At 47.4% G+C, this 12769-nt stretch overlaps 1 protein-coding gene across 1 annotated transcript; it reads left to right on the top strand.

Annotated features, from left to right (window-relative positions):
* The first annotated feature begins 9513 nt into the window (after window positions 1-9513).
* On the top strand, window positions 9514-10581 carry LOC137673344 (basic proline-rich protein-like). The gene has a single exon (XM_068418092.1). It carries the CDS (start codon window positions 9514-9516, stop codon window positions 10579-10581), a length of 1068 nt encoding a protein of 355 aa, XP_068274193.1.
* Window positions 10582-12769: the final 2188 nt, after the last annotated feature.

Raw genomic sequence — 12769 nt, 5'->3', positions numbered from 1 at the left:
TGTGAAAAGAGAACATGGTTTAGCTGCTGGTGACAACCACTGGGATTGCGTCACAGTTCAGGGTGCTTACTTAAAACCAGGGACTTCTTTTGAAAAGATGCTTTGCTTTCCAGCTCTCCAGGAAACACAGCAAGGGCAAGGCAGCAGGGGAGGGTCTCCAGCCTGGTTAAGTTGGAGGAGAAAGCAAGAGCAAAACTGTGACAAGGCAGGTAAACTTGCAAGCAGGAGACTGTATGGTACCGACAGCTCCTTACGACAGAGTGCCGTCGTGTGGACTCTGTGGACACATTTCCCCCCCTTCTGGAACACAGCTACCATTTCTGGAGAACAGGGTGTTCTTGCAGACAGCAATTTTATGGTGCAGCTGACAACAGCTTCTGACAATGCAAAGACAATGCTTTGGTGCCAGCCTGCAGATCTGTGTTGGAGTGAGGTAAATAGTGTACACAAAAATACATATGTTGCAATGAAAATACAGAATGTGCTCTTTCACTGAATAGAACAGGAAAAAAAAGAACAAGATGAAATGTCTTTTAATAAGTTGAACATTTCCTTTAAGTTCACAGTGAAGTTAGAGGAATTAGAGAATTCATTTTCTCTCCTTGTAGCTGTGTAACAACCAGGGGAATTGTGAAAGCATGGCTGAGAATAGAGCTAAATTTCAGCAAACTGATGAAAATCTATTTACTCTCCCATCTTTTTGTAACTGATTCTAATTTTTCATTTAAATGTAGAATCCACTATCTTGCCTAAATAAAACCAGTATATTCTATCATGCTGAAGACTTGACCAGTAATAAAGCTACTCCCTGTGTGAGCTGACAAACATCAGATGACACTCCTAACAGGAATCACGCCTTTGAAAGATCCATTTCGTAGAAGAACTCAAAAGAGGGAGAAATTTTGAAAAAGTCTTTGCATATTTGGGACAATTGACTCAAGCATGCAGTGTTAAGAGTATTTATGGAGTCCAACTTGGAGACGAGAACCCTGTTCAAACATCATGAAATACATTTAGAATAAGCTATAGGAATCTGCCAGTCCATGGATCATAATCAAACCAGGATGCAGCTTCTGGGAGAACAACAGGCAATGACATGTGTATTGCACTGAAAAATGAGATCCGCAGAAAAGGTAGAGTCTGTGTAAAAGTAAAAAATTGGTAAAAATCTGTAAAATGTAATGGGAGTCGGTTTGCATGCATCAGTATAAAGGACTGGATATGCTGCAAAAGTAACCATAGTCCTAACCAGGATTGGATTGAGCTGCCTGAAATACATAACATTTTGCAAAAGCTATAAATAAGATAGAATAAACCTGACAGGAAATAAAATACATATGAACCTTGCACAATAAAGTAGGATTAGGCTGCATTATATCCTGAAAAGACTGCCACATTGCCATCACAAATAACGCAGAGAAGTTATCGGGAGGATTAGTTTAAAAACTGTAGTGGGAGCTTGGTTACTTGCTGTCCATTATGCACAAGCTAATGTGCCGTTTGAAGTTACAGTTAGCACCTTAAAAAGAAAGCAGAGTAATCTGGAATAGAAGTAAGTGTCCTCCTATGATGAGGAGATGATTTCAGATTTGGCTGCACAAGCTAAACTCAGAGCAAAACAAGGGGAATCTGCAGAAGTGTCCCTGTTGCCCTGAGACAGGCTGCCATGTCGCAGGGAGACAGCGATGAGCACAACTGCAACTGCTCATTTGTTTTCCGCTCAAGCAAGGATCGCGAGCTGGAAGGACGTCACGGTTTTTGGGAGAAGCCACGACCACTGCAGGAAAGCAGCAACCCTCGAGGCCACGGGAAAGCTGTGCAGCTCTTAAGGGAAACTCTTTCTTTGCTCCTCTGTTCTCACCCACTGATGTGCATGGCAGAGTGATGTTTCCTACATCTCTGGCTCCAGCTTCTCCACTGTCTCATGCTCCAGCCAGGGAGGACTGAGCAAAGTTTAGCTTTACAGAGCGCAGAAGCACTTTCAGTGGCAGGAGGAAACAGATACTGCTCACAATCTTACAGAATCACAGAACAGTTTGGGTTGGAAGGGACCTTAAAGATCATCTAGTTCCAACCCCCTGCCACAGGCAGGGACACCTTCCACCAGACCAGGTTGCCCCAAGCCCCATCCAACCTGGCCTTGAACACTGCCAGGGAGGGGGCAGCCACAGCTTCTCGGGCAACCTGGGCCAGGGTCTCACCACCCTCACAGCAAAGAATTTCTTCCTAATATCTCATCTAAATCTCCCCTCTTTCAGTTTAAAACCGCTCCTCCTCGTCCTATCACTCCATGCCCTTGTAAAAAGCCCCTCTCCCGCTTTCCTGTAGCCCCTTCAGGTGCTAGAAGGTGCTAGAAGGTCTCCCTGGAGCCTTCTCTTCTCCAGGCTGAATAGCCCCAAGTCTCTCAGCCTGTCTCCATAGCAGAGGTGCTCCAGCCCTCTGATCATCTTCGTGGCCTCCTCTGGACTTGCTCCAACACCCTCCTCTCCGTCTTCCACAGCCTCCAGCCAGGGCTGTGTGCTCTGGGCTGGCTGCACGGGGTCGTGCCCCCAGTGCAGGCTCTCACTTGGCCACTGCTCAGTGGGTGCCTCTCACAGCACAGCGTGAAGGGTGAATTCCTCCTACCTATGTGCAGGCAGGTAGTGCACACACCTGTAGGCACTAGCCACTGTAGGCATGTACATCTAGACACACACCCAGCCTTACTCACACCTCCATGCATCTGGGGAGTAGTTGTCCCTTACTGATTCCACCCTGACATTTTACACAGGATCCAGATTCCTGATTTTTGCAGGTACCTGTGTTAGGAGAATAAATGATTAAAAATTCTTCAGACTCAGAGCTGAATCAGTAAGAGCATGAGTTTGCACCTGAATTTCTCATGGGTTTAGGGAGTAGCAAGGCCACTGTGTTACTGGCTAGACTGGTTATTCTGATTACTCAAGATGCTTTTGATATGTCAGGTGTACTTCACATCAACACCAAACAGCTTTTTAACACTGGAACGTATTTCAAGAAACAGAGCCCTAATACTCCAGTCATAGCTCATTTGCACCCTCCTGACCTTTCTGTGCTCTGAGATATCTTCATCAGTATTTCTGAATTCAGCACGCTGCTGCACTTAATAAGTTGTCCAACGAATATGGGGAAATTACAAACCTCAAATACCGTAACTATAGATTAAATGTTGATCGATAACAGTGTATTGTGTTAGTCGTAATACAATGAACTACACATTTTCTAAGCTTTTTATTAGGAAAAAACTCTTTGCTTTGTACATTAGGTCTATACTGATGTATCAGTTCTGTTTGCTATGGATATAACATTTTCCACTGGTTATAAAATCAGTAATATGCACACTGTTTTCGACATTCTTCTCCTTGCCCCCTACTTCAGTGATGCATCACAAAATAACAAAATTAAGGTGGGATTCATCACAGTCCACTTAGACATCTGAAACTCAGTCAGAGCTGGTCAGCGCCGACAGGCAGCTGAGCCCTTTAGGGCTGAGCATCTCTTCTCATTGACTGTAAGGGGAGCTAGTACACAAGAGTTCATGATTCTGGAGAACTATGCATGACGCTGCACGTGTTCACTCCAGCATGGTTCATGCAGCACAAATAAATCTCTAATGCTAGGATTATTGTGACTATTTCGAAGTAAATCAGGTATGCCTACTTTGTTTCTTTGATACAGAGAACAGTACTTTATATGACAAATTGTATACAGAACATTTCCCATTTTAAATAAACAACTATGATAACTGGCAAGCAAATATTGGCAATGTTTAACACCTTCTCTCCCCTCTCTTAATAGAAAAGCAATAATAGATATTATTATTAGCTAATAACACCTTCTATTTTTGCTCAGCTTTCAAGAAAGTATTGATATTTTTTCTCTCCTGCCTTTATACACAGCCAACATGTATTAGCTATCCGACCCATTGCTAACTACCAAGTTACAACTGCTGTTACACCTTATAACTAAACATTACTTCTCAAAGAGAAAGGCTGGGATTTAGCGGGCAGTGATGCTGGCAAATACTACACTGCAAAAACATACTCTACAGTATGTTGCCAATAATTTCTTTGGATGGAGCAGGGTCTAGAGCACTTATGTGCTACCAAGACTCCCTCAGCTGTAAAGTCTCTAATGACAAACACACTCAATGCAAAATCTCCAATAAACTTTTTATTTCTCATGTTTCCTCTCCCATTATTATTCGATGTCATATAATAAGTGGAATTGTAAAGGTCAATGAATACAGTGGGGTGTGAGATTGTAAAGCAGACTGTGTCCAAGTGCCTGCAAGATGGGATCTGGGAAAAGAGAGGGACATTGACACTGATCTGGATGGTCTAACTGATGCAGAAGGCCTGACCTGGCACATCAGACATCTAAAGAGTGGCTAATCATCTCAGGCTCCCTCTAAGGACATTACTTTTCCTTCCTGTCCTAGAAGCCTGTTTTAGGTGGTGCCCATTTCTTTCCAGTACCTGCAAAGGAAGCCTGGAGTGACTCCGGCACTTAAAAGCCCAACTTGAACCCATCAGCCTTGCCTGGAGTCTGGAAGCAGTGGTGGACAGCAGGAGAGCCAGAGCAGGGACAGGAGATCAGTCAGGGATGTCACGAGTACCTGCCCCGAAGTACTGGAGCCTGTTTAGAAAAGGATGGGAAATCACTGTTACAGCTTCCTACAGAGTGCCTCTAGACTGTTTTCAGACTTGGGGACTTTCCCAATGTTTAATGATGTTCTAATTCCTTTATTTTTAAGTCTTAGCAATGGGAATTAGGCTCATACTGAGTGCTCTGGAAAACCCCAGTGCATTCAAAGAAGTTCTCAGTGCTCAAACCTTGACACTTTTAAAATCAGCTGGAATCTATAACGATAAATGCTGGAAAAGTTCTTGCAGGTCTCATCCAAACTCATCTTCCTCAGTTTAGCACTGCACTGTGCTCTGTGGATCACCCAGTGATGCTTTATTTAACTTGGTTTCAGAGTGCTCAGCCATCCCCATGAGACTTCATCTCTGAGCACAGCGACCCACTAGGATTTCTCAGGGCCATCCATATGCACCAAGTTTCACTTTTATGCTTTACCCATTTTTCCTTGCCTGACCTTTTCTCCAGTCCAGAAATCAAGAAGAATTACATTTTTTTCCAGAAAGTATCCTACAGCTTTGCCTGTAGAGAGTTTTGGAAAGCATCAGTTGATGTGCTAATACTTGTATGTAAATAAACAGTCAAGCCTTAAAAATACAAGCTATGATGGTAGAATTATCTGCCTAACTATAGACATTTAATCAGAGCATACCCCCTTATTGCCAACATAGAGAATGAGGTAGCTTCACAAGGCAGCACACTGACCTGTCATGCAGTACTTCCTCACCTAGGAAATAAATTTAGAATGCACATTTGCAGAAACATGTTCTTACACTTCTTGGAAGAAGCACTCACCCACCCTGCTTCCCCTTACTCTCTGTCCTGGAGGCAATTCAGGAAGAAACTGGGAACAACTGTTGCTTGAATGACCTCAAGCTGGCAGCTAGATGTGTCAGAGACCATACAGGGATTCAACCTACACACAATAGGTTAACCTACGCACAGAGTACAACCTACTCTCTCCTCTGCTGGAGAGAGTCCAGTGGAGGGGTACAAAGATGATCAGAGGACTGGAGCGTCTCTCTTAGGAGGAGAGGTTGAGGGAGCTGGGGCTGTTCAGCCTGGAGAAGAGCAGACTGAGGGGGGATCTTATCAATGCTTACAAATACCTTAGGGGTGGGTGTCAAGGGGATGGGGCCAGACTCCTCTCAGTGGTGCCCAGTGACAGTACAAGGGGCAATGGGCACAAACTGAAACGTGGGAAGTTCCATCTGAATATGAGGAAAAACTTCTTTACACTGAGGGTGCCAGAGCCCTGGGACAGGCTGCCCAGGGAGGGTGGGGAGTCTCCTTTTCTGGAGATATTCAAACCCGCCTGGACATGACCCTGTGCAACGTGCTCTGGATGACCCTGCTTTAGCAGAAGATTGGACTAGATGATCTCCAGAGGTCCTTTCCAACCCCAGCCACTCTGTGATTCTGTGATGGGAACAAGGAGGCCCAGTAGTTGGTACTTTCAGTAATGGTTTGAGTGATGAAGTGGATGTCATGCTTCATCCAGTGAAATGACACTGGAGGGGTTCCAGCATACTAGGGAGCAGGATTAAGAAGGTTAAACTCAGGTTTAAGAACAAGTGCAAGGTATTTAGTTCAGGTAGAAATGAGCAGCTGCCCTATTGTGTGATGGAGAGTAACCAGCTAGGTGAAAGCTCTGCATAGTGTAGGACCAACATGCACTGTCAGCAGTGTCGGTGATATTGTACCCCAGCAAAATGGCAAAGACCTTGGCAGGTGCATAACTAGGAACAAGACCTCAAATAGATCTTGTTCTGTTCACCTTGGACAAGGCCAAATGGGAGCCCTGCATTCAGCTTTGGGCACTGTTGCCAAGAAGATATGGAACACATGAGATGAGAGGAAAGCAGTGAGAATCATCTGAAAAGCGAATGTATGGGAATAAACTGAATGAACAGGGATGTCTAGGCTAGAAAGGACACAGCTGAAGGAGATGTTCAACAGTCTTTATATGCATGAAAGCCTGCTGCAGAACAGGAAGGAATAGTCTGTTCTCCATGGCTGTGACTAATATCACTGAAAGGAGAGGGATTTAACTGCAGCAAGGAAGATTGAGCCATTAGGCAGATGGTAAGGATAGTGAAACTCTTAAAGTATTGCTTGGGGATACTATGACATCTCCATCACAGAAAATCTTTAAGGACAGGTCAAACAATCTTTCTGGAATGTGATTTCCAATAACCAATGCAGCACTGGGGAAGCAAAATGGATTAGACACATCTACCCTGTGTAAAATGGTGCAAAACAAGAATTTTTTTTGACAGCAATACAGTGTAAACTTAGTCAATTCAAAATGAACAAAACCCCAAGACAGTGCAAGCTTTGCAGAACATCACAGTCAGATCTGGAACTGGCTCAGGACTCAGCATTGTGGTACTGCGGTGCTCCACGTGGGCAGAGGAATTAAGATAATTTTTATTGCATTCAAGCACAGACTGGTGAGGAATTACACAGTTGCTCATAACAACTGTCACTGGGTGTCACTGGGGCACCAGAGCCCCCAGCCTCCACCATTTCAGAGCATGAACAGGAGGAAGGAACTCCCCATGACTGTGCCGGGTAGGAGCACTGTACCAAAATGTTGTCTCAATAGACGACTGCACCAACCCCAGCAGGGTTTTTCACATGTCCCTGGCTTTCTGAGTGTTGCTCCCTGCTAATTCTCTACCCTTCTCTCTCACTGCACTCTGAACTTTGTTGTACTCCTCTGCCTTCTGACTCACTTTCTAGGATACAGATACAAGGTCCCCGACATACAATGCTTGTTCCTTTTATTCCTGAACATTTGTAAGGCACTATGAAGTAGCATTCCCATATATGACCTGTTAAGAGCTCTCCCGGTATAGAAACCTAGGCAAATAAGAAGCTGAACAGTTATTGCTCTGACTACAGTATTTATGGCCATGATGCTGCTTATTTTTCCCCTGGTTTAGAATCTTAAACCAGGATTCCTCCCCTAAACCTCCCCGAGCCACTCCAATTTCAGTGAGCTCAGAGATGGTAAAATTTCTAAACTCTCCTCTGCACAATGTCTCTGTACTCATTTAGGGTCAGTAACGGGCAGGTTGGGAGCTGGCAGGACAGACGGAAGGAACATTTCAGATGAGTCCTGCACTGCAACTCTGGGTATTGTGGAGGATGAATCATAACTTGTGTGCACTCTGAAGGGTGTCTCTCTTTACATGCACCTCTGAGCTCATCGCCAAGGGGGCAGAAAGGAATCTTTACTTAAAAGGCAGAGGAAAGACCACTCAATTTTTTATGCTATCTTTTTATATCAGGATGGTTCCCCTCAGAACCGTATGTAGGACAGCTCTAGCTAAGCAAACAGCTCCAAGATGACTGCATTGCCTTGCTGTGGACGTGCCAGAAGAGTGTTATCTTTGCCATTGTGTTTCGTTCTGCATTTAGGTGAGGACAGTGCACTGCCATCATGCTTACTCTGTGTTAGGCACTGGAAGTAGCCAGGCCCCTCACATCCTCCTGCATTTTGATATGTCTCTATTTAAGAAATACACTTCCCAGATTTCTGAGAAAGCTGCAAACCAGCATTGTTCGCACCACAGAGAAGGTTTCATTTTTTTTTTACTTCCTTGTTATCTGCCATTTACTCACACATGCCTGCATTACACGTGCTCAATTTCTATCTCCTCCCAGCCCCTTGGAAGTGTGATATAGGGAGTGACCATCAGCTGCAAAGGAGACAGAACAATCTGTGATTTCCAGAAAAATGGATGAGTGATGGCTGGTGAGAATGGTACTCTGAGACCATCAGGATCTGGGGGTAAATGGGAAAACCAGCAAATGTTACAGGCAACATGAAAAACAACAGACTGACAATTTGTTTGATATTGATTCATTTTAACATTTGAGAAGCGTGCATGACGTACAGCCTAAATCCTTTGTTATGGTGCCACCTTAACTTTGGGGAGAGCATGAAAAACCAAAAGCAAATCTGTCTTGAGAAACCTCACAGATCCCAGCCATTGCTTCCTGGAATAATCTGCTAAACACTCCATTGACAACAGTTCCTACAATGAGGAAGTCACAAACACTGGCAAAGTAATTCCCACCACTCTGAAGTCAGTTGTCTGCTTACTTTTGCAAAGGAAGTTTTTCCCCTGGGGTTTACATCAGGTTCACAACTGGGAAAGGGACTGTCTTTGTCTTTCTGGGGAAACATTACTCTCCTTGAAGTCCTTGTTCAAGTCTCATGCATTGCTGCTCACAGTATCCTGGAAAAATCAGGAGACCATCTCATGATCGCAGGGCAACGCTGGCAGTCCTTGTCCTTGGCTGGCTCCTGCTCTTTGGTGTAGTACCAAAGCTCATCCCAAAAGAGGTTCACATTCATGATTTGCCGCAACACATGACATGGTGGCAATCCATTGGCTGCAAGTGAGAAAACGGTGGGCTTTGCCCTGGAAATCCTGGCTTGCATCCAAGCAGGTACATAAGCATGGGAAGGTGAGTAATCCAGGAGTACAACATTCCAGTGGAGACTCCCGGCTTTTTGCTCGCACCTGAATGGAGGTGACATTTGGTCACCATCATACCTGAAGCAGGAGTGAGGAAGAAGCCAGGCAGATGGGTCACCCGTGGTACACAAATCAGGACGGTGTGGGATAATGCCGGGACAACCATAACAAGACAAACCTCAGAGCAGCTGTCACCCAAAGCTTTCCCCAGGGTAATCCACAGAAATTTACACTTTTAAAGTGGTCACTTCATTTACCCAGTATCACCCTATGCCTGGGGGAAGAGACCTGCAATAGCCATTTAAAACTCTCAATTAGCCTGTGAGAGCAAAGCCTCCCTTCAAGATAAACTCGCACCATGAACGCCCTTGTCCGGCGCCGGGGCTCGAGAGGGAGATGGGCCGACGAGGGAGCTCTGCTCGCCCCATCGCCCACCGAGCCGGGGCGATGCCGCCGCAGGCCCCGGCCTCCACCTCCTGCCCCCCCAGCTCCCGCACCAGCCTCCAGCGGCGGGTCCCGGGGCAGCGGCCAGCTTGTCCCCGGCGCCGCCGGGACACGGTCCAGCCGCGGCCGCAGTGTCGGGGGCCGGTGGGAAGCCCCGAACGCCCTTTTCCCCTCCGGCGGGGCCGCGGCACCGGCAGCGCGGGCGGCTCAGCGGGCTCCCACCGTGGGAACCAACTTCAACCGGGGCCCCGTGGGCTCCCCACGCCCGGGCGGGCCAAAGGGCGGTGGCAGCCCGCCCCGTCGGCGCGGGGCATCGCCCGGGCATCACCTCGGCATCGCCGCGGCACCGCCCGGACATCACCTCGGCATCGCCCCGCCACCGCCCGGACATCACCTCGGCATCGCCCCGCCACCGCCCGGGCATCACCTCGGCATCGCCCCGGCGTCGCCCCGCGGCCAGCACTCACCTGCCGTCCCCGCCGTCCCGCTCTCGCCCGGCTCCGGCCGCGCCCGCCCTAAATACCGGCGGCCCCGGCTGGGCTCGCCTGCGCCGCCGCCGCGCGTCCCGCTCCGCTCCGCACCGCTCCGATCAGATCCGCGCCGCTCCGTTCCGTTCCGCTCCGCTCCGCCGCGGGGCCCGGCCGCTCCCCGGGCGCGGCGGTGGCGACTCACTCAGCCCCGGGGGCCAGGGCTCTGCCCGTCGGGCCGGGTCGGGGCACCGAGGGGCCCCCGCGCCGCCAGCGACAGAGGCCCCAGCCCCCCGGGACGCGCCCCCGCCGTCTGCGAGGGGAGCCCCGGCTCCGGGGGTGGGCGCCGGTGCTGCGCTGCCCCGGAGCGGGGGACAAGGATGGGGTTTGCACCTCTCCTCCGGGGTGGTCCTCGCACCGGACCCCACTACGCCAGCCTGGGCCTTGTCACCCGGGCCGAGGAACATCGCTCTGGCAGGCTGCGGTGTCATAGACCCTCGCGTTATTTCGGGTGATTTGAAGATGAATAACCCAGCAAGATAATGACGATGCCCTGAAAGGCGATAGACGCACCACCTGTGGCCGAGAGGAGATGTGGGTTGAGAGCTTCACTTGACCAGACTGCTGCAGGGGACACTGGCATCAGCCTCCCTCCGACTTAGGGCTCGTAGCCCCTCTAGCAGCACAGACCTCCTGCGTCCAAACCTAAGAGACCTAGAGTGTTAATTCCAGCTCTTTTGGGAGATGCAGTTAGTGTTTTTTAGCTGGTTTTAGTCGCTAATGTGAAATAAAAGCTGGGGTTTTTTTCAGAGAAGCAGTAACTTTCTTCACACTAGACAAAACATATACAAAAGCAATTCAAATAGAGCCAAGGTCTTGAAAGAGCAATGCTAAAGTCACAGCCCCTTTGCTGTATCATTTGGCCTTAAATAGATTTTAAATTAGCCATTGCCAACCAGCTGTCTCCATTTCCCTCTGGCAGCTGATTTACATATTGGATTATTTTCAAAAAACAGATAATCTCATTATTTTTGAGCACTTACTACTGCTGATAGCCAGGCTCTGCCGTCTACACTGCCTTGTCTCAGTGTGATGGGCTGAAACTCTGTAACACTCAAAAGGTTTGTGACTCTGAGCCTGAGGCTGCTGCAACTGCCCTGAGGTCAGTCTCAGAAGGAATGTCATGCGCTCTCCAGATATTTTAGAGGTTTTGTCCCAACTTCAACACTCCAAATAGCTGGCTGCTCCCAGGAACAGCAGCATTTCATTTATTCTCTGTTGCAATTTTGGACTAAGAACATGTTTTTAACCCCAAGATGATGGGTATTGTGTAAGTCATAAAGCTCCAGCCTCACTTAAGAATGAGAGGAAAATGGGGGCTTTTCAAACTGCACCACCATGGTATGAATCTTATACAAAAAAAATAATAATTCCCTGCAGCATCACTTCACTTCTAGGCTGGGAGAGGACACTAGTGAATCTTTTGAGCCTCCAGAATTTCCTAGACACAGACTGAGACAAGTGTAGCTACAGTAGATTTTCTTCGAAAGCCTAAAGAAGATGCCTCTCGGTTTATTTTCCTGCCAAACAACGTGGGTGTTGTTTAGTGGGTGGAAATGTGTTTGGTGTGATACAATGTGCAAGGAAAGAGGTTGACTCTTTTATATCTCCAACTGAGGAATAAATTCCACCCTCGGGGCAAGAGATACTTCAGGGAATCTCGCAGAGCTTTGCAGCAGAGAGTGCAAGCTGGTCTGAGGTCTGCAGCCACCCCGTGCCATAGGCAGAGGCCAGATTCCTCATAGCACAGGAAAAACATTTGCTGTAAAGTCATCATTCTCTCATGCCAGGGCTTCACAGATGTTAGATACTTTTCAGAAACATTAATTCCATGCAGAAAAAGGAAGTGTCTGGTGGCTTTCCTTAGGCTGACTGGGAAAACCAGAGAGAATTTTGGGGTGCAAACTGGATATGTGGGGGTTTTTTTATTCCAGATATTTAAAGAAAAAAAGAAAAATACGTTTTTCTTCTTCCTCTAACTTTGATCATCCAGACACTTTCTTGCCTAATAAGAGCTATAGCTCATTTCACTCATGCTTTATAAGGTCAAAATCAGTGTTGTATTTAATATCCTGTGTTCAATGTCCTGCTTAGAAAAATAATGCAACTATTCTTTTTTTGAGATATGTTATCTTCTTTTTTGGCAGGGCGGGTGCACAGAGAGAATTTGTGCACATGCCCAGAGACAGTATGAGTGCACCAGTAAGACAGGCCAATCTACAGATAACGGAGCCTTTGAAACAAGTCTGCTCTTTGGTTTAACAGTAGGAAGAAAAAATATAGGTGTGTTGGCAAGGTTGACAGAGTCACAAGAAGTGTGGTGGTGATGCTCAGTCTATAGACTCCTGCGTTGGAGCAGTTGTAGCTGTACATCAGTGTAGCTCAGGTACGGAATCACAGAATCCCAGAATCCCAGCCTGGTTGGGGTTGGAAGGCATCTCTGGAGATCATCCAGTCCCACCCCTGCCCAAGCAGGGTCACCCAGAGCACGTTGCACAGGGTCGTGTCCAGGTGGGTTTGAATATCTCCAGAGAAGGAGACTCCCCACCCTCCCTGGGCAGCCTGTGCCAGGGCTCTGGTACCCTCAAAGTAAAGAAGTTTTTCCACATTTTCAGATGGAACTTCCCATGTTTCAGTTTGTGC

This window comes from Nyctibius grandis, chromosome 24, assembly GCF_013368605.1.
Source record: "Nyctibius grandis isolate bNycGra1 chromosome 24, bNycGra1.pri, whole genome shotgun sequence".
NCBI classification, from domain to species: domain Eukaryota; kingdom Metazoa; phylum Chordata; class Aves; order Nyctibiiformes; family Nyctibiidae; genus Nyctibius; species Nyctibius grandis.
This window is presented reverse-complemented; position numbering and strand designations above follow the sequence as displayed.